Source organism: Palaemon carinicauda, chromosome 39 (assembly GCF_036898095.1).
Source record: "Palaemon carinicauda isolate YSFRI2023 chromosome 39, ASM3689809v2, whole genome shotgun sequence".
In the NCBI taxonomy this organism is placed as follows: Eukaryota; Metazoa; Arthropoda; class Malacostraca; order Decapoda; family Palaemonidae; genus Palaemon; species Palaemon carinicauda.
The window spans coordinates 35,920,562-35,943,945 of NC_090763.1; the positions used below are offsets into that span (position 1 = coordinate 35,920,562).

Consider the following 23,384-nt stretch of genomic DNA (forward strand, 5'->3'; position numbering starts at 1 on the left):
CTGTATTCCTGAAAATGGACACATTTGCAAAACTAAAAGAAAAAAGTTCTGTTACGGATTCTTTAAAGCAGATAAATTTTTAGATTGATTGCAAGTCCCTATTTTAGACTCAGTTGTCCCTGTCCCTCGTTATACGTAAGGAATTGTTTCCGAGACCTTTAAATAAGCACAAATTTGAATAAGGCAATGAATCCCATATAAGATGGAACAGTGTATTACTTTTTTAAGGTCGACACATGAGATACTATTCATTTCATTATAGATAAGAAAGCAGCAAAATGATATTTTAATTATAAAATAAATTTTTGAATATACTTACCCGGTGAATATATATAGCTGCAACTCTGTTGCTCGACAGACAAAAAACTGTAAAAAACTCGCCAGCGATCGCTATACAGGTTGCGGGTGGGCCCATCAGCGCCAACTGTCGGCCAGATACCATACTCAATGTAAACAAAGACTCAATTTCTTCTCATCCCACTGCGTCTCTATTGGGGAGGAAGGGAGGGTCGTTTAATTTATACATTCACCGGGTAAGTATATTCAAAAATTTATTTTATAATTAAAATATCATTTTTAAATATTTAACTTAGCCGGTGAATATATATAGCTGATTCACACCCAGGGTGGTGGGTAGAGACCAGTTAAATATGTTTACATCTTATGAGCTAAGAGTTTTTATTTCATTTTAGAAGTTATCAATATAACAAAAACAAAATAAATAGGTACCTGGTAAGGAAGTCGACTTAGACGATTACTCTGCCTTATAAGTACGTCTTCCTTACGGAGCCTCGCGATCCTCTTAGGATGCTGACAGACCCCTAGGAGCTGAAGTATCAAGGGCTGCAACCCATACAACAGGACCTCATCAAACCCCTAATCTGGGCGCTCTCAAGAAATGACTTTGACCACCCGCCAAATCAACCAGGATGCGAAAGGCTTCTTAGCCTTCCGGACAACCCATAAAAACAACATTAAAAACATTTCAAGAGACAGATTAAAAGGATATGGAATTAGGGAATTGTAGTGGTTGAGCCCTCACCCACTACTGCACTCGCTGCTACGAATGGTCCCAGAGTGTAGCAGTTCTCGTAAAGAGACTGGACATCCTTCAAGTAAAATGACGCGAACACTGACTTGCTTCTCCAATAGGTTGCGTCCATTATACTTTGCAGAGATCTATTTTGCTTAAAGGCCACGGAAGTTGCTACAGCTCTAACTTCGTGCGTCTTCACTTTAAGCAAAGCTCGGTCTTCCTCACTCAGATGTGAATGAGCTTCTCGTATTAACAATCTGATAAAGTATGACAAAGATTTCTTTGACATAGGCAAGGATGGTTTCTTAACTGAACACCATAAAGCTTCAGATTGGCCTCGTAAAGGTTTAGTACGCTTTAAATAGAACTTAAGAGCTCTAACAGGGCATAAGACTCTTTCTAGTTCATTGCCTACGATCTCCGATAAGCTGGGAATATCGAAAGATTTAGGCCAAGGCCGAGAAGGCAGCTCATTTTTGGCTAGAAAACCAAGTTGCAGCGAACAAGTAGCTTTTTCCGACGAAAATCCAATGTTCTTGCTGAAGGCATGAATCTCACTGACTCTTTTAGCCGAAGCTAAGCATACCAGGAAAAGAGTCTTAAGAGTGAGATCTTTCAGGGAGGCTGATTGTAACGGCTCAAACCTGTCTGACATGAGGAATCTTAGTACCACGTCTAAATTCCATCCAGGGGTAGCCAAACGACGCTCCTTGGTGGTCTCAAAAGACTTAAGGAGGTCTTGCAGATCTTTATTGTTGGAAAGATCTAAGCCTCTATGCCGGAAGACCGATGCCAACATGCTTCTGTAGCCCTTGATAGTGGGAGCTGAAAGGGATCGTCCTTTTCTCAGGTATAAGAGAAAATCAGCTATTTGAGCTACAGAGGTACTGGTCGAGGATACAGAAACTGACTTGCACCAGTCTCGGAAGACTTCCCACTTCGATTGGTAGACTCTAATGGTAGACGCTCTCCTTGCTCTAGCAATCGCACTGGCTGCCTCCTTCGAAAAGCCTCTAGCTCTCGAGAGTCTTTCGATAGTCTGAAGGCAGTCAGACGAAGAGCGTGGAGGCTTTGGTGTACCTTCTTTACGTGTGGCTGACGTAGAAGGTCTACCCTTAGAGGAAGACTTCTGGGAACGTCTACTAACCATCGAAGTACCTCGGTGAACCATTCTCTCGCGGGCCAGAGGGGAGCAACTAACGTCAACCTTGTCCCTTCGTGAGAGGCGAACTTCTGCAGTACCTTGTTGACAATCTTGAACGGTGGGAATGCGTAGAGATCCAGATGTGACCAATCTAGGAGGAAGGCATCTATATGTATTGCTGCTGGGTCCGGGACTGAGGAGCAATAGATTGGAAGCCTCTTGGTCAGCGAGGTTGCAAAGAGATCTATGGTTGGTTGACCCCAAGTGGCCCAAAGTCTCTTGCACACATCCTTGTGGAGGGTCCATTCGGTTGGAATTACTTGCCCTTTCCGACTGAGACAATCTGCTATGACGTTCAAGTCGCCTTGGATGAACCTCGTTACTAGGGAGATGTCTTGACCTTTTGACCAGATGAGCAGGTCCCTTGCGATCTCGTACAACGTCAGTGAGTGGGTACCTCCTTGTTTGGAGATGTACGCCAAGGCCGTGGTGTTGTCCGAGTTTACTTCCACCACTTTGCCTCGAAGGAGATACTCGAAGCTTTTCAAGGCCAGATGAACTGCCAACAGCTCCTTGCAGTTGATATGCATGCTCCTTTGACTCGAGTTCCACAGGCCTGAGCATTCCCGACCGTCCAGTGTCGCGCCCCAGCCCAAGTCCGATGCGTCCGAGAAGAGAACGTGGTTGGGAGTCTGAACAGCCAGGGGAAGACCCTCTCTTAGGTTGATATTGTCCTTCCACCAAGTCAGACAAGACTTTATCTTTCCGGAAATCGGGATCGAGACCGCCTCTAGCGTCTTGTCCTTTTTCCAGTGAAAAGCCAGATGGTATTGAAGAGGACGGAGGTGTAGTCTTCCTAGTGATACAAATTGTTCCAGGGATGACAGCGTCCCTATCAGACTCATCCACAGCCTGACTGAGCAGCGTTCCTTCTTCAGCATCTTCTGGATGGATAGCAGGGCTTGATCTATTCTGGGGGCCGACGGAAAAGCCCGAAAAGCTAGACTGTGAATCTCCATCCCTAAATACAGAATAGTTTGGGATGGGACCAGCTGCGACTTTTCCAAATTGACTAGGAGTCCCAATTCCTTGGTCAGATCTAGAGTCCACTTTAGATCCTTCAGACAGCGACGACTGGAAGAGGCTCTGAGAAGCCAGTCGTCCAAATAAAGGGAGGCTCGGATGTCCGATAAGTGGAGGAATTTGGCTACATTCCTCATCAGCCTCGTAAACACGAGAGGAGCTGTGCTTAGGCCAAAGCACAGGGCCCGAAACTGGTAAACCACATCTTCGAAGACGAATCTCAGAAAAGGTTGGGAGTCTGAGTGAATGGGGATATGGAAGTAGGCGTCCCTTAGGTCTAGCGAGACCATCCAGTCTTCCTTCCTGATCGCTGCTAAGACTGACTTTGTGGTCTCCATAGAGAACTTCGTCTTTGTGACAAAGACATTCAGAGCACTGACGTCTAGCACCGGTCTCCAACCTCCTGTCTTCTTCGCAACTAGGAAGAGACGGTTGTAAAATCCCGGTGATCGAAGGTCCGAGACTTTGACCACCGCTCCCTTCTCTAGCAAAAGAGACACTTCCAGTTTCAGGGCTTGTCTCTTTTCTTCCTCTCTGTACCTGGGAGAGAGATCGATGGGGGACGTCGCTAGAGGGGGTTTGCGTACAAAAGGGATTTTGTACCCCTCTCTGAGTAACTTCACAGATTGTTGATCTGCGCCTCTCTTCTCCCAGGCTTGCCAGAAGTTCTTGAGTCTGGCTCCCACTGCTGTCTGAAGTTGCGGGCAGTCAGACTCTGCCCTTGGAGGACTTAGGTCCTTTCCTCTTCCCTCGTTTCCCTTCGGCACGAGCACCTCCTCTGCTGGAGGCTCTGCCACGAAAGGGCGGAATAAAGCGAGACGCTGGAGTGTCTATTCTCGGTCTAGCAGAGAATGTAGGCAAAGGGGGAGCTTTGCGAGCCGAGGACGCAACTAGATCATGGGTGTCCTTCTGAACTAACGATGCGGCAATTTCCTTTACCAAGGCTTCAGGAAACAGGCACTTGGAAAGGGGAGCAAAGAGAAGTTCAGATCTCTGGCATGGCGTAACTCCAGCAGACAGGAAAGAACAGAGAGATTCTCGCTTCTTCAGGACTCCGGACGTGAATGAGGCAGCTAGCTCATTGGACCCATCACGGACGGCCTTGTCCATGCAGGACATAATGAGCAAGGAAATATCCTTATCTGTCGAAGAGATTTTCCTGCTCAGGGCTCCTAAGCACCAGTCTAAAAAGTTAAAGACTTCGAAAGCCCTAAATATCCCTTTAAGAAGGTGGTCCAGGTCCGATGGTGACCAACAAACCTTCGAGCGTCTCATGGCAAGGCGGCGGGGAGAGTCTACAAGACTTGAGAAGTCGCCCTGGGCAGAGGCAGGAACTCCCAAGCCGAGAACTTCTCCCGTGGCATACCAGACGCTCGATCTAGAAGAGAGTTTAGATGGGGGAAAGGCAAATGCTGTCTTCCCTAACCTCTTCTTAGACTCTAACCAGTCTCCCAACAGCCGCAAAGCTCTCTTGGATGAGCGTGAGAGAACGAGTTTCGTAAAGGAAGGTGCGGTAGCAGGCACTCCTAATACAAACTCTGACGGAGGAGAACGAGGAGCCACAGAAACAAAGTGGTCCGGAAACAACTCCTTGAATACAGCCATGACTTTTCTAAAGTCCAAAGATGGTTGAGTTGGCTTAGGCTCGTCCAGTTCCGAAGGTTGATCGTCTTGTGGTTCAGCAACGTCCTCATCAGATAGTTCCTCATCCGAAAACTGATGAGGAAACGGCAACGGAGTGGGCAACGTCTGGCTCGCTGAGTCCGGTCGCACTGGTGCATGCGTGACGGAGCCGGACGCAACGTCATGGAACTGCTGCACAGTCTGTGAACTGTCAACAACCATGGGTGCGCGAGGACGCACAGCGTCCACCCGAGACTGTCTAGACCGTCTGGGTTGTGCAGTCAACACCATACCGGGTTGCGGAGGTTGACGCACCGCGTCAAAACAAGTCACCTCTGATGGTTGCTGAACGTCCTGAACGTCAACAACCACCTCCGTGCGTCGCCTAACGTCAACGTGCGGCTGGCAACCCACACTGGGCCGCATGGGAGGAGGAACCACCTCAACTGGTAGACGCGAGAAGGTAACCTCAGCGTCAACAGGACGCACAACAGACCGCTTGGAAGGTTGTTGGCCAGAAGGTTCAGCAGCAACCTTCTCCGAATTAAAGTCCTCCATCAAGGACGCAAGCTTGGACTGCATGTCTTGCAGCAAAGCCCATTTAGGGTCTACGGGAGCAGGTGCGGCAACAGACGGGGTTAGCGACTGAGGCGGTACCGCTTTGCCTCTCTTAGGAGGTGAGCAGTCATCAGATGACGGCAACGAGTCCGAACTGACCCAGTGGCTACAACCGGGACGTTGGACTTGTCCTGAAGGGACCGACTTACGTTTTAAAGGTCGTGAGACCTTGGTCCAAAGTTTCTTACGAGAAACACCTTCGGACGACGAGGTATAAACGGGCTCTCTCGTCTTACGTAGGTAGGGGCGATCTTGGGGAGATACGCCTGATACCATGGAGGGAACGTCTGTTCGCTGATCAAGGCCTCTCGAACCCATGCGTCGTACGACATTGCTTCTCCCCTGGGCTTGGGAGCTTGCAAGAGGTCCCGGACTAGGAGGACGACAGGCACGAACAGACGAACCCTCAAGCGCAACACTGTTCACAACACTTTCACTAGGCACTTTCTCACTTCCCGCGGCCTTTAGCTCCTTAACATCCGCCATGAGTTGATTGCGGTCACTTGCAAGGGACTCAACTCTCTCCCCCAAGGCATGGATAGCACGCATCATGTCAGCCATCGATGGTTCCTGAGTGCTAGGAGGGGGGTTAGGAACAACCACTACAGGGGAAGGAATAGGTTGAGGGGCATGAGGAGAGGAAAAATCTATCGACCTAGAAGAACTTCTCCTTAATCTATCTCTCTCTAGCCTGCGTGTGTACTTCTCAAATTCGATAAAATCGAATTCCGAAAGGCCCACGCATTCCTCACACCGATCTTCCAATTGACAGGTTTTACCCCGACAATTGGAACAAACAGTGTGAGGGTCGAGAGAAGCCTTTGGAAGACGCCTAGAACAGTCCCTAGCATTGCATTTTCTAAACTTGGGAACTTGTGAAAGGTCAGCCATTTTGAATTGGTCAAGGGAAAATTCCAAAAAACGGTCTAAGTCATCAACAATGAATCCGATACAAAAAAGAGTTCAAGGATTTATTTGAAGAAAAACCCTGCACAGCGAAAGCTCAAAACCAAAATAGAGTACTTCACCAAAGATGATGGAAAAAAACTCCAGGTTCAACAGCGAGTAAAGTACGTCTTGTCGACACGTCGACAGAGAAGAAATTGAGTCTTTGTTTACATTGAGTATGGTATCTGGCCGACAGTTGGCGCTGATGGGCACACCCGCAACCTGTATAGCGATCGCTGGCGAGTTTTTTACAGTTTTTTGTCTGTCGAGCAACAGAGTTGCAGCTATATATATTCACCGGCTAAGTTAAATATTTAAAAATTAAAGGCGCATAGAATTTAGCGCATAACTTTTATAAATAAGAAAAAAGGAAGTGGGGACTAATCCTCTTCCTTTCTTCATCTCTCGTTCTCTCATAGAAATTTAATAATACTGTGTACTCTCCATCTTTTTGCCTTGTTTGATAAACACTGATGAACAAACATGTTTCATTGCAGGTGAATATCTACTGTATTCTTGAAGGTAGTTTTTCTCTTTCATTATCTGCTTTATTTCGGATGGAAAGCTTGCAGCGTCCTGGGCAGACACAAATTCTCCCATATCTTCATCAATCTTAGATCAGCTCTATCAAAGAATCTCTGGACTTTGGATCGAAGTTTATCTTCTTCCATCATGATCCCATTTTACTGCTATTGAAAACTTGCTTTGGGAGGTATCCTTTTTCTTCAGTCCCTTTCTCTCTGCTGAAAACTTTCTAACAGTGTCTTTAAAGGCTTTCACAGACTCTCATGTCTTCAAAGGGTTCCACAGACTCTCCCATTACTTTAATGTATTTCTATATTTTTATGTCATATTTGAAGTTTTGAGAATTCAAAAGAGTGACTGCATGTCAAATTTACATGTAAGTACTGTATGTCCTAGAGGGAGATTCAAACAAAACAGTGACAAGATCAAATGTCATTCAACATAAACAACTTTTAGGTGTAACCTAATATACCAGTATGCAACACAATCTACACTGTGATACTTTGCAAATACAGTGTAATAAATGAAATCACTGAAATATTCCATGAATGAAACAATAATTATTTACTATCTTTTGCATTATATTGTGAATTTGGAACAGCTTTGACTGCAATTCATATATGAATATTTGAACCAAAATGTTGGGATTCTGATCATTATTCATATTTAACTAAACAAGTACAAACTGTGCCATTATCCAAAACCAATCCTGTTTTGGGTTACAGTCTTGATCACTGTTAAGAATGACCTCTTGCTGGAGGAACTGAAGCCACTGATACTCAGTAACTGAAGATGAACAAAGGCCAAGCTCTTTGTTTCAGCTGATGAGTGAGTGAAAATGGAAAGTTTCCACAATGAATGCATTCAACAAATTCAAGATGCCACTCCAACAAACATACCATAGGCCAAATTAAAGCTGTTTACATAATATTTATGACCTACTTTTGGAATTTTGAAAATTAGTCCATTGTGAAATGGACAGTGGGATATAGGTACCAAGTTCATATTTCAAGCAAAATTATGGCTGATATATACACTATATATATTTTCTACATTTTGTAATCTTTGGAAATATCTTTAAGTTCATAGAAAAGAAACGTGTGGTGTTCCTCATTTCAGAGATTGATTTTTTTACAAATCCTCCTAAAGGCTTAGCGGTTTATGGTCAAAACATTGCTATCCATTGAAACATTTTCTGATCATATCTTCCAACACGGATAAAAAGTTTTTTCCACACTCACTAACCATTTACAGTATCCCTCACTGCTGATATTCATGCAGTTACAAGGATCAAACAAAGGTGGCAAAAACTTCCTCTTAAAGACAATTCATTCTTGATGTATGGAGAGATCACAACTATGGCTTAGAGATCTTCTGCATATTGTGGATGGTTACATATGACTGAACTCAGACTCATATGATGGGCTGTCAATGCAAGAACCTGTGTCGTGTGACAATTGTAAATTAATGAACGAATGAACAGACTCATAAAACCGAGGTTAAACAGGGACCAGTAAAATGAATTGCAGGACCAAGATGGAGCCATTCAAGTGCAAAATTTGTTCATTATTTTTTTTTTTTCAAACTTACTTTCTGATCACAGGTAAATTTGCTTAAACTCAATTCCTGTATAATGAGGGACTAATGCATAATACCAAAGCTATATTTGAGACACCACAGCAGTCATTCAATGCCACATTCCTTTCCCTTGGATGGTTGAGATGTTGAAATATGCTTTTAACTTTCAATAGAAGTTAAACTATGGTAGTTTAGTTTTTACATTTAATATTACTATTAGTCTAATTTTTAATATCATAAATGTATTATCAATATTATTATTATTATTATTATTATTATTATTATCATTTTCCTTATTATGATTATGATTATGATTATTTAAAAAGTACAATAATTCTCAACAAAGCAAAGCTTCTACACCACACTAATGAATAAAATGCGCATAAATGAACAAAAATAAATCTAAAACAAAACTTGATAAAACAATATGATTGGAATTGAAACCAATTAAATTCAATATCAAGTAAATAATTGGTATCGAAATTTTACAAATATTATATTTCAAATACAATCAAAAGAAAAGTAAATATGCCTGCATGTACCTTGAAGCATGGGAGCTCAAGTCAAAGACTGTGGAAATCCACAATACACATTTAAGAACATTAATTATAATTAGGGTTACCATCGAGTGTATGGTAACTAAATGGGAAACGGAAATGTAACAGATATCACAAACAGTGGAACTGATACTCCTATCAACTATGCATATGTTGTTATAACATAGCTAGGAGTACTTTCAGCATAATCAAGAACCAAAAACTTTGTTTAAAAATAATGGAATAACTGTAGAAAGACCATTCTTAAAAATATAATTTTCCAAAGTGGATTATCTGCAGTTTTTATTTTCCTTCTGAAATTGCACCATCAATGTGTAAGATGCAATAAAATTTTTCCAAAAGAATTAAGTAACAGGTAGTTTTCTCTCAAGTTTACAGTATCATAAACACAATTTTACCTGTCATAAATTCTGAGGAAAATACATACCAGAAGTTGATGTATTATAATTTTCTTCTATCAGTGAAAATTAACTCAAAGCTAGTCAAATCATTAGTAAGACACAAGGAAAAAATATAAGTGAAATGGACAACTTAGTCAAAAGAATGGCATCCCACTACAATGGTAAGTGTTAGCAAGCAACTTTAAAAAATAAAACAATTGACTAAGGTTCTTCTTCAACAATTTTTCATTGTTAATTGTACTCGTCTCAAGTAGTAGTCATATTGTCCAAACGATAACAACAATCCAAACTCATCAATGACAATAATACTATATTTTGGTAAACACTTCTGTGAAGTGAAGCAAATCAACTGAGGTCCCTCCTTGGATAGGTAATCATATTCAGTGCTGGAATGCCACAGGGCTAACAATGTTCCCCTTAATTGCAAATGGCTTAAAACTGAAAAGATACTGAAATACTATTATCATGATTAATAATAATGATAATAACAATAATAATAATAATAATAATAATAATAATAATAATAATAATAATAACAATAATAATAATAGTTATGCAACCTCTCTCGGAATATTACTTTTATTGGACAAATAAAAAAATACAAATACAAAGCAGAAAATAGCAGCATACTTTTCTCTTGTACTTCATTTTCTCTCTCTCTATACTTTATCCTAACATTACTGTTACCATCACTAATGCAGTTGGCAACCAATTCTGTTCCTATTCCTAAGAAAAATGTGTAATATACTTTTGACATCCAAACCTTGCACATTCATATACTGTATATATGTAGGCTATATTTGTACGAAGACTTATTAGCAACACACATATATAAATATAGCCTACACATATACAGTAATTACATAATCTCCACTTCCAATTCAAAATACTGTTGACATGAATGATGTTTCCAAACATGATGGTATACTTACTTGTGGTCACACAATTGCCAGTAGAAGTAAAGTTATAAATATACTGCAATTTAATCAGGTCTATTTAAAAAGTACTGCCCTACAGTAAAATGCTGTGACAGAAACATAACAAAAAAGTGTGTGGTTTTTAAATCATATACAATTGAACCAAATGTTTGGTTGGTAACACAAATTTCATAATGCTTCACTCTACAACAAACCTTTAAATAGATTAAGGGAAAAATATTGGTACAATTATGATTCGCTTTGCCTTTTTAGAAAAAAGTTTATATACGTTAACCTTAAAAATTGGGTTCCTTGCTATCCAAGTTGAATGTTACAACATAATTTTCTCATACACTTTGATTATGTGTATTATACCCTACTCAAATCAGTGTGTGTCTATTCAAAATTCAAAGTTGATCTTCCAGTGTAATAACATCTGCATATTCTTTTTAATTTACAATTATTGAAAGTAAATGTAAAATACCGTACATCAGCTAGAACTCTTAGTCTAGCTTTGTGTATTTCTCTTTTAGATTATGAGACAACAGAATACCCTGAACTTACATGGCATAAACAAGTCAGACTATGTAGGGATCTCAATAATCCTCCAGGTATATGATAGATACCATGGAATTTTCTCCTTATCACTGTATGCAGAGGTCTGTGTACTTTCTGAAATTCTCAAGTATCCGTGAAAGAAGCGAAATTGCATGTTTGGAATCTCAAATGAGAATAATATCAAAACTATATCAAAACTATAAAGTTGCATAGAATGATTAGGACATTTATGATTTTTAACAAAAACATTACAGTATTTGTTTATGAGCAGTTTTCCACATTCAAATTTCTTTCCTTGTCACAAAACATGATAACTGTATTGGTCATTTATGAACATAATGAGGCTTAGAATAATTTGCTGAATTACAATGGAGTTGATAGTTCTATCCATTTTAGAAATGTACAGTTTATATATAAAAAAAGACTTAGTACATGCCTCCACACTGTACAGGGTGTACATCAGGTTACAAGTGCAGCCAGATAACTTTTACTAATTTCAAATACTGAAAATGAAGATTGTAGGTTAATACATCATTATTAAAATAAGATATTAAAAAAAAATTACCTTTCAAGGAATGACCGACAACCTCATAACTGGTTAAATAGATTCTCTTTAAAAGGAATAATATGAACTAACTATGCTTACATTATATGATTACATGGCATACTGCTATGTTCTACTTTAAGCTCGTATATGTCTATGTAAGTGATACATTTTTCTTTGTCACAATTATCCCATCATTAACATCCTTAACAACTTTAAACTTAAAAACTGAGCATATGCACTTCCAAATGTTTCCAAACCCTGATTACACTGTAATGCTGCATTACATTAGGTACCTGTAAACAATAACCCTGTTGTAATTGAGGAATGCAAGGTGATAAATAAAATTGATTTGGAATCAATTTGTAATACATCCAGGATTATTTCATAACCCAACTATCTTAAACGCCATAAAGCATGCGGTCTCTAAAACCGATTAAATCACAATATTTGGCCAACAACTGCTCCTTCTGACTGTCACTTTGTACTCTTGTGAAAGTTACAATCTGTAAACTATAACTCAATACAATAAAGTAATTATGTTTAAAAGTATAAGTCTGTTTAAAGCATTCTTCAGTATTATCAATCGATGTTTGAATGATTTAGGTATCAATACTTTTTTTTCTTTTGTCCATTATAAATCTACTTAAACAAAACACTATTATTATTATTACTAGCTAAGCCACAACCCTAGATGGAAAAGTGCATGGTGCTATGAGCCTAAGAGGTTCAACAGGGAAAACCCCAGTGAAGAAAGGAAATATGGAAATAGATAGTGTGCCCGAGTGTACCCTCAAGCAAGAGAACTCTAACCCAAGACAGTGAAAGACCATGGTACAGAGACTATCACACTACCCAAGACTGGAGAACAATAGTTTGATTTTGGAGTGTCTTCTCCTAGAAGAGCTGCTTTCCATAGCTAAAAGAGTTTCTTCTACCCTTACCAAGTGGAAAGTAGTCACTGAACAATTACAGTGCATTGTTAACTCCTCGAGTGAAGAAAATTTTTTCGATTATCATAGTGTTGTCAGGTGCATGAGGAAAGAGGAGAATTTATAAAGTATAGGCCAGACTATTTGGTGTGTGTAGTAAAAGAAAAAGTGAGCCATAACCTGAGAAGGATCAATAATTATGTAGGTAAACATGAATATCTATAAAATCTCATTTCTAATTTTGTATAAGGCTTGTCTGAAGTAATTTCCTTCAATGACATGAAATTTGGAGTAATATATAATGTCAAGTTCATTAAACTGAATAAAAAATTGGGGAGGAATCCCAAGGACCCAAACAAAACAGGGTATATGAGACCTTTGAACAAATAAGAATTTTATTTTAAAAGTTTGACATAACCAGTTATGTGAGATGTCTGAAAGCAACTTCCAATATACATAACTTATCTGTATAACTTATTTATATAGATATCTGGTCATTGCAGTAAATACTGTACTTGTATATCTCTGACTAATATTTACTGAAATTCAAAATCTATCTCTGGCAATTATAAAAAAGACAATGCAGTACAGAAAGGTTAGAACAAAACACCAATTATTATGATGACATACGGTGACAATTCTGTTTAGTTCTGGGTACTGTACTCCACACTATCTAAGCTGTCTCTCATAGGTGATATTGCAAACTAGATTCTTTAACATTTAATGACAGTTCTGCACAAGTTTTACAAGTTTAAAGAAAAAAAATACTCCCTTTGGAAATAGATATATTTTTCATTTAACTCATATCCATTTAGTTAATGGATAACATGCCTTCAGAACCCGGCTGATGATAATCAAACATAAATGGTTTATTTATGTTATGTATGTGTTATGTATAAAGTGCAGATAACGTTCTTCATTCATTCAATTTCTTGAACTTAATCATCACATGTAATCCTAAAGATAGTATCTATGTTTTGTACAGTGTAAAGTGCAGATGCTTCAAAATTAGCCAACCTCTAGAACTTTCCAATTATTAAATATGATAACCACCACACCATAAGTAATCATATGTTTCATCACTGTAGAATGCTAACTTGCAGACTGTACTTTTAAACTAATTAAATCATTGATAACATCCCCCATTATACAGCGCACAATATTTCCTATGACTGAAGTTTTCATAGTGTCAATCTCATGGAACAGAGAAAATCTGAATCACAGTTTCAAGAAGAAAGTATTCAAGTATTAAATTTGCTCAATATGACCAAAACAACTTCTATTTCTTTCAGAGTCGATACGATGTCATAAAATTGTAGCTCTGCAAATTTCTTTTTAGCCTTTCATCATTTTACCTCGTTTTCCAAGTGGTATATTATTCATAATTGCTACTTAAATGTCTACTGATGGTGTCTAAGCATAATAAGCATAATACCTTCAGTAACAAAAGTCATGTACAATATTTGCATTTGCTAAATTCAACTAATATAAGTAACTGATGAGTACAGCAAGCTATGGAATGCTAATGTCTAAATCAAACAATAAATAATTGTGCTAACAATAACAAGATTACGAGCGATTGGCTAAACGTGATTATTGTTGTCTCATTGGATATATCATATTGAGTCTTATGACAAAATGGTAGAAGAGAAAGATTGCTATTATTTAGGTAATTCCAGTAGATACTTTTCATCTATGGGCATACTCTGAAACACAGCAACGCCATTATATTGGAAATCTGCCACAGATTTCATTTAATGCAAGAGCAGGAGTCCAATTATTTCAGATTTCTCCAAAGACATTGCTTCTAGAATGTGGCAAATATTCCTGTTCTGTATTCAATTGGTAACTCTGTGTATTTGAATTCATTTTTTTTCTTCAATAATTACACGTTTTTTCAAAGCCTCCCGGTAAAATTTTCAGGCCAAGGAGAAGAAAATACTATACTTATCTGGCATTGAAAGAGTTACAGATACAGATTATGCTCATTTAGTTACTGCAATTACTCTATCATCATATATATGTATATATTTATATATATATATGTATTTATAACAATAAGAAACCTCTACTGTAGAAAAAGATACTTACAAACAACATAATGGCATTAATAGCCAAGTTTTATTTGTCTTGGTTTGCAGTTAGAAAATATTATAGGAATTCTATTATCTTAAATACTATAAAGATACAGAATATCTTCTGTTAACTCACAGAGTTAAGTTCTGTATTATATATGTATATGAGAAATATTATTGATGCTTCTTATCAGCAAATGGAGTCTGCTCTATGTTATACTACAAACTTCTTATATTTCAGTAAACAGTTTCAAGGAGATTTTTAGAAGACAAAGATCAATTGATACATTCATAAAAGCACTTTAACCTACCAAAGACCTTGAGATAAACATTGGAAAACCAAATGACATATTCCAAAGTATTCTCCATTTATATTCAAGTTCATTTTCCAACTGTCTTATTGGTTGTAGAAGATTCCTTTACAATCCATTTTATCCCAAGGACTCTAGAGGGAGTGTTGCATGAGGGATCGGTCACAAGGATAACCGTCTCCCAACACGTCTTCTAGGACTACGTGCTGACCATAATATATCTTTGGGGAATGGCTGGGAATAAAGAGGAATGCACTAGGACAGCAGAATGATTGTGTCGCAATTCTTTATATACCATGGGAACATTGAACATTTGGCACCATTAGTAATTACTTTTAGGCGGTATCACACTAACACGTTTTCTGGCATCTTCTATCTTCTTGTTGCCCAACTTTGCACCAAGTAGCCAATATTTTCTTTTTTCTGTTAGAGCAAAATTAAATTTGCTCTATTTTATGATAGAGCAAAACTGAATATGATCTATACCGTATGTCTGGGCAACATGCACAGGCATGAACACAGGGGCTTTTACTTACAACACTAATATTGACAATTATTGCAAAGTTTTTACAGCAATAAGCTATAATATGCCACGAAACACGCTCGTGTGGCACTGTCTTCAATCATTTTCCTTTGCTTCATCTGACTTTCACTCACGATTAGCACTTGTAAAAGATATCTGCTTCTGATAAACAGTTCCCATTTGTAAGTTTCCTTAATAAGGCTAGATGGATTACAGTCTAAGTCTGCTCATACCCCTCTCTGATACTCGTAACAATGAACTCAAGTCCTTATATCCATTCCAAAGCCTAAGCTGCATGCAGTTTCATGAAATAAATTGATGAATTCATGGAGATGAGGTAGGCCATTTGGTTTAATACAAGCACTGTAACTATGTGTCCGCAAAATCACAAAATACTAAATCAATGGCATGAAAACCTTAAATAATTTCAAAGTAAATGTTCATATCACCTTAATTCAAATTGAATATTCTGCTACACTCTCCTAATCTCATAATAATCACTTAAAAAATGTTGCAAAGCACTTACACATAAAGGAACTGTCTTCATCCAAAACAAATCACAGAAGAAATAAAATTCCCATATAAAATTGATTCTAAAGCTTTGCTACATTATTCTCAGCATTCAGTACTGAAGTACTAATTCCTTATTAAAAATAAGGGTATGAGATGACTGAGACTTATAAGGGTTGGTAGCACACATTGGGGATTCTGTTTCAAAGACACCTCAAAGCCTTCGTAACATCCCCACTCCACAACTGGGAATTTACAGTACTGTAGTTTAGAAGACTGTCAAGTAAATTGCGTAGCAGAAGTTACTTTAATTGTCATTTTATACATGGAGATAGACAATAGTGTAAACATTAGCGCTGCTTGAGATAAGGTACATGCAACTGGATTTAAGGCAGGCTGGGTATTTTTTGGCAATTTAATGTTTCCATCAATGTTAAATTCTAATCTTAGAAATGATTAAAAGTTCAATTTCATCCCTTAATGAATCTGAAATCATAATTAAATGGCAGTACATTATAGTACATTTCACTGAGATTTATCACACAAAATTTTCCAAGTCATATACCCTGAAAAGTTAACAATATGCACCATTAATCTGAAGAGTGTCCAGAATGTTGCACAATATGCATTATATCAGTGACTAATTATTAAAAAATTCACATTAAACTATCAAGAATATGATTTCTTGTACTTGTACTTTGAAAACAAGATTTAATGATGGATAAAAAGAATATTTCCATCAATGTTAAACTTTTACACATGAGTAATAGCTTTAATTTGTTCTTGCGAAAAGAAAATGGGACGGAGGTTACTTACAATTAAATACTGTTCGGCAATTTTGGCATGTTAGGCATAAATTGTAATTAATAAGATATAACTATGGTAGCTGGGATTCCAGCCTGTTTAAGAACCTCACCATTACTCAATATAAAAAACTTTTACATAATAGGGTATATTTACATACATCCATCCCTCACATGGAATTAAATTGGGTATTTTTCAGTAAAGCTGAAGAAACTTATACTGCATTTTTAGTTAATTGCCAAAATTTTACGTTGAAGGCATTTCTTAACATTGTTTATATTGTTATCCCTAAAAATGAGCGCATACCTAATATTACTGTACACAAAATAATTAACCTAGAATTTTTAAAATAAACACTATCCTCAGCAGTATTTAAATATCTGTGAAGTAGTGACATATTTAAGAATTTATCACCATTTAATTTTATATATCAAGTATTACTACCAAATCAAATGTAGTTATACTTCTCAACAGAATGCAAATGAGAAAGTCTTCATAAAACAGTCAAATGGCACATTCTTTAATCGCAAAACTCACAGCCATGACATATGTTGAAAAAAACAACACAAAATTTATAGCCTCACACACTATCTAAGCACCTAAAACAAGGTCGTGACTGTTTTCACTTTACAATAGTGCTCTATACATTCAAATTTCCAATGAGAACACTTGATGTCTATCTCCATGTTTCTACAACAAAGTAAATTTTGGAAAAATTTCCCATTATCTCCTGAAATTTTAAGATAATGAAATTTGGTAGCCATATAATTTGAAACTTGTTGAAAGGTTTCCTTGATATCAAAAGATAAAACTTACAGATACAGTAGCTATAATTCCTTTCAAATACCAAATGTCTTAGATTTATCAGTATTCTGAAAGCAGCCACAACTTTCTCCCCCACAAAAATCTATATGATACTTTCTTTATTTCTTTCGTTGTCCTCGGTACTTGACGCATTGCTAGAATTACCACATAGCTGCATTTCAATTTCATGGAGGCGATGTTCAACCTCCCATTGCTGCTGGCTTAGTTTCATGCTCATGGTTGCATTTTCAGATTCCAGCGTCACTAGGCGCTCTCGAAGGCGACGGATTTCTCCCAAGAGAAGCTCTTGCGGAGAATCGCGAGGAAGAGCACCGGCGCTGTGAGAACCTTGGAGTTGTACTGCAAAAAGAAAGGTCGGTTAGTTTCACAGCTCAAAACAAATTACATTTCCACTTCATAAATGCTAATACTCTCTTGAATAATGACAATAATACATCTCAATAAATTACTTCCCTTCATCAGGTAAAAAAATAAAAGAAATTATAACTTTACAATCCCAAACATTACCACTATAATAATTTATGCATACTGTATATCCTTTTAATTCTGGTTTAAGAATAAACCAGCAAAGTAGAAAATTACTTAAATAAAATCGTAGCTTAAGATAGAATCATCTCCCCTTTGTATGTTTACTGAACACACGCTTCAACTTCTGCGATAACTGTACTGTATATATCAGTTTTCTTGGTTATTTCAGAAAAATCTAACTTTAAAAGATTACTTTTATCTCGTGTCATATTTTTCAAGAATATTCTAGATATTTTACTTTTAAGAAATAACAGTACATCAATTCAATATGTAAATTACTGCCTAGTATTTTTAAGCTAACCGACTATGAAATAACTTCCCTCATTCCTTTCATGTATCAATCAACTTCTGATAAATACTTGAAACTGAATGAGTAGCTATATTGTTCTTATCACTATAGCAAAATTAAACTAAGAAATTAAAAGTGGAAACCCTAATGATTACACGATAAATGAAGATAAACATTATAATAAAGTACCAGTATGAGATATGTTATAAAAGTAAAACACTGTTATCATAGTAAAAATGTTGGCTTTCTGCATCTCTCGACCAGACAGCCCAAAGGTACGCATCAAGGTTTATTATGCCCTACAACACCCTCCACACTTATGGGCTACCTTGGGGCACCTCAATCTAAACCAACCAACCCAGTATCATATGGGCAATGGCACTAAACTACTGGTGTTGTGCAGTACCATTCATTTGCGGCTGTACAGATTTAGTGTGTGTCCCTGTTTGCTTCTTAAAACTACAGTGATTGATGTTAACTGTGTTGAACATAGTACATAGAGGGGAATATACAAATTATAATTTAAATATGAGAACTGACAATGTTATCAATTCTCTTGTAATATCACTCACAGAAATTTTATACAGTAGGAAGCAGCCGAAGGGAACTTCCATCAAGACGAGGTTGTGGGTGGATGGAAGCCTGAATGTTACATTTCCCCCTTCCATTTGAACCCTCATTCTGGATGGAGGGCAGTAAGGCTGAGCCTTTACATGACCTCTCATCCATGCTTTCTCTCTCTCTTATGACTAGTACCCTGGGTCCCAACTGCCGGCAGCCATGAAGGCTGCCAGCAGCCGGCTGGACTGCAGACCGCTGACATAACGTAACTAATCGCCGGATGGCGTGGGTTGCCGACGATCGGCGACCCACTGGCGGCCGGCGACCCATCGGCTACCTGATGGCAGCTATGCTGACTGCCGGCAGCCGGTCGAACGGCTGTCTGCCGACTTATTTCGCACTGCCGGCTGAAGGAGGCCGCTGACTGTCGGCGGCCGGCGACCTACAACAGCCGGCGGTCTGCCGTCCATTGCCCCTAGAAGGCAGTACACCTTCTGACTTGAACCCAGGTACTAGCCTGCCGGCGTATGCCGGCGGGTACTGTAGTATATGACTGTACAGTGGTCAGTATAATTGCAACATAGATCATACCGCAATCAGAAAACCACGGTATAGCTTATACGGTAGCCCATAAATTTTCTAACATACACTGTGTTTTTATGGCAGCCTATTGTGAGACCACTCGATATAAAGAAGGTGAGTTCTTTCTTTAATTCTCAGTGATCACTAAATTCAGTCCCCAACATTAAATTCCGGAAGATGGTGTTAAGTTACACCTCTATATATCCTGCCGGATATAGATCTTCCAATGTTTTTTTCTATCATTAGAAATACCCCAGAATTTAATTTTGAGGGAGGTCATAGCAATTGGCAGGACAGCAAATACACGTATGTGTCTTTCCTTCTTCTTTTCTAGCTTACCTATCCTAAGCTATATATACATAATATTGTATACTGAATATTGTGAGATTATTCACCGAATACTCATTTTGTTTTCCTCTCTTTACAGGAGGACCATCTTAAGTGCGGGAACCACTTTTGCAACGTCCGCAGTAAGAACTTCTGCGGCCATGGTCTGTGCAGGATGCACGCGCGCTGCGCAGCGACGAAGGGTACTCTGAAGTATTGGGACCCCCAGGTATGTGACGTTTGTTCCAATCTGGTCACTGAGGCTTTTGATGACCAAAAGACTACTGAATCAAGGGATGTAGCAAGAGAGAAGCTGCGTAAATGGGTCAGAGGTTTCCAGAAGAATACCACCGGGCCCTACCTTCCTAATGAAAAGATGAGGGCCTGTCTTTTCCCTAGGGCATCTTCGGATGCAGTAATCCCGCAACCTCAAGCAGAGATCCCCCTCATCCAGATTCCGATAGAATCTGATGTATCGGATGCCATGAAGGACATCCAACTAGAAGACAAGATGTCAGATGTGTCAGAAGGCACTGAACGGAGTCTTATTGCTGAAGATCAGGAGGAGGAGCCTGTATTGGCTCCTGAGACTGACAACGAAGGAACCGAAATAGTTTCGGTTTCATCAGCTCCGGTGGCAGAGCCTGTCCCCTCGACCTCCTCTGCCCCCCAATTGGCCAACATGAGTCAAACCTTGTCTTTGATTCTCACTATGGTCCAAGACCTAAAGAAGCAGTCGACTGAGAAAGAAGTTGCGCTACGGTTGGAGATAAACCAACTCGCAGCTTCTCGTGTAGCTCCAAAGAAGCTAAATGTAAAAGATCTTCCCCCTTTCTCGGACGTCAACCCACGGAGGCATGCTAAGCACATGCCCATGTCAGGAGGAAAGATCTTCATCTCCAACAAGCTGGGCACAGTTCCAGTCGAAGATGTGGAATTCTGGCCCAGTCAAGGGGCCTACCCAGACTACTACGTTCGTCTGAGGATGGAACCACCCTCGAAAGAGGAAACAAGAGCCGAAAGAGGTCATAATCCTTGACCTCCCCAAAGCTCAGGCTTTGCTTTCCAGCACATTGAAGGAGAGGGCCTTCACTAACTCCAAAGTGCCGGCTCTGAGCAAGAAGCACCCGTCCTTCGTTGCTTCTTCCTGTGCCTTCCCCTTTATGGAAAAAGGGTATAAGGCAGCCTTGAAGGCAGTCGAGGCAGGGAAACCATGTCCCACGCTCGAAGAGTGTAGGCCGTTCTCCCTCGCCCTACCATTGGACAAAGCTGATTGGAAGGATGTTCATCATACCTTCTCAGTCGGGAAGTTGGAGGCCGACATTGCCGGACGTCAGTTCGGTGAAGACCTCCCTAAGCTGTCAGACTTTCACCTGCGTTGGGAGCAGGAAACGAAAGAAAGACTTGCCGCCTCAATGTCTCTTCAGACCGGACTGGAGACGATGGCAAGCGTCTCCCTATCCCCAGATATGTACATGGTCTTTGCCAAGGCTCACCTGGCAACAGTTACAAAGGACCTGTACAACTTTATCAAAGCCAGAAGGGCTTGTAGAGAGTTCGTGTTCGCCTCGGCTGCGGTGAGGCACGAACCGAGGAAGCTAATATCATCCAGCATCTGGGGTAAGGACCTCTTTCCAAGTGAAGTGGTTAAAGAGGTCATCGACAAAGCTGTCACAGAGAATAGAAATCTTCTCCAAAAGTGGGACTTGTCGATGAAGAGGAAGTCTTCCCAGGATGAGGGTCCCCAACCCAAAAGAAAGACTAAGAGGCCAAGAGCGCCCTCTCGCCCACCTAGACAGCAACACCTTCCCGCGGCCATGGTATCCCAGACGGTGGCACAACCACCCACCACGTACCAATTGGTACCCCAGCAGCTGGCGACACAGTCGCCTGTCTTTACCCCAGCCTTCGAAAGGCAATCCACGACCTTTCAGCCGAAATCTAGAGGTTCCTTTCGAGGCTCCTCTAGACGCCCCTCAAGAGGCAAGGGCAACAGGGGTGGACGTGGCCAAGGAGGCAAGCCCTCCGGCCAGCACTCCAAGTGAGATGCTTCCGGTACGAGGGAGACTCTTCTCTTTCGGGATCGTTGGACCTTCGATCCCTGGGCCTACAGCCTAATCAAGAACGGACTAGGTTGGAGCTGGAACACAACTCCATCGACTTTCCCTCAATTCTTCCAACACTCAACCCCCATTCTGGAAGAATATGTCCAGGAACTCTTAGACAAGAGAGTTATAAGGAGAGCGAAGTCCGTCAAGTTCCAAGGAAGGCTGTTTTGTGTTCCGAAGAAGGACTCGGAAAAACTCAGAGTCATTCTGGACTTGTCACCACTCAACAAGTTCATAGTGAACCACAAGTTCAGGATGCTCACCCTTCAACACATAAGGACGCTACTGCCCAAACAGGCATACACAGTCTCCATAGACATGGCAGACGCATATTGCCATGTTCCAATCAATCGACAAGTTTCCTCCTACCTAGGATTCAAGCTAAAAAAGAGACAATATGTCTTCAAAGCCATGCTCTTCGGACTAAACATAGCCCCAAGGGTATTCACAAAGCTTGCAAACGCAGTCATTCATCAACTACGCCTAAAGGGAGTTCAGGTAATAGCCTACCTGGACGATTGGCTGGTGTGGGCAGCATCCGAAGCAGAATGCATGCAAGCCTCCAAGGAAGTGATCCAGTTCCTGGAACATCTAGGATTCAAGATCAACATGGAAAAGTCTCAACTATCTCCAGCTTAAAAGTTTCAATGGCTCGGCGTTCATTGGAAGTTATAGTCACACTGCCTCTCCTTTCCATCAACGAAGAGGAGAGAGATAGCGGAATCTGTCAAGAGACTTCTAAAATCCGATCGGACATCAAGACGGCAACAAGAGAGTGTACTGGGCTACCTCCAGTTTGCCTCGGTGACAGACCCAGTGCTGAGGGCACAATTAAAAGATGCATCAGGAGTCTGGAGAAGATACGCATCAAATGCTCGAAGAGATCTGACAAGACTGATACCAACTCGTCTGCGATCACTTCTCAAGCCATGGTCGGAGGCCAAGCACCTAAAGAAGAAGATGTCCTTACAACCACCTCCACCCTCAGTCATCGTTCACACGGATGCCTCAAAGGAAGGATGGGGAGGTCACTCTCACCAACGGAAAGTCCAAGGAACCTAGTCCTCCCTCTTCAAGACCTTCCACATCAACATTCTGGAAGCCATGGCAGTTTTTCTATCTTTGAAGAAACTGAAGCTTCGCTGCTCGATCCACATCAGACTGGTCCTGGACAGCGAAGTGATAATGAGATGTCTAAACCGACAAGGTTCAAGATCGGCCCAAATCAACCAAGTGATGTTGTCCATCTTCCGTCTGGCAGAAAAGAAGAGATGGCACTTATCAGCAGTTCACCTTCAAGGGTTCCGCAACGTGACGGCAGACGCTCTATCCAGGCTCACCCCGATAAAGTCAGAATGGTCCCTAGACGCAAGATCATTCTCCTTCATCTTACGCAAAGTCCCAGGACTGCAGATAGACCTCTTCGCGACGAGGGACAACAAGAAGCTACCTCGATATGTAGCCTCGTATGAGGATC

The 23,384-nt window shown here is 40.0% G+C and overlaps 1 protein-coding gene across 1 annotated transcript in view; it reads right to left on the reverse strand.

Moving 5' to 3' along the window:
• Nucleotides 1–10,070: 10,070 nt before the first annotated feature.
• Nucleotides 10,071–23,384, reverse strand: part of LOC137631359 (uncharacterized) — a 467,812-nt gene continuing 454,498 nt past the window's right edge. The window contains 1 exon segment of the mRNA XM_068363133.1: nt 10,071–17,851. Within this exon segment, the coding sequence (XP_068219234.1) occupies nt 17,595–17,851 (257 nt within the window). The 3' untranslated portion in view covers nt 10,071–17,594.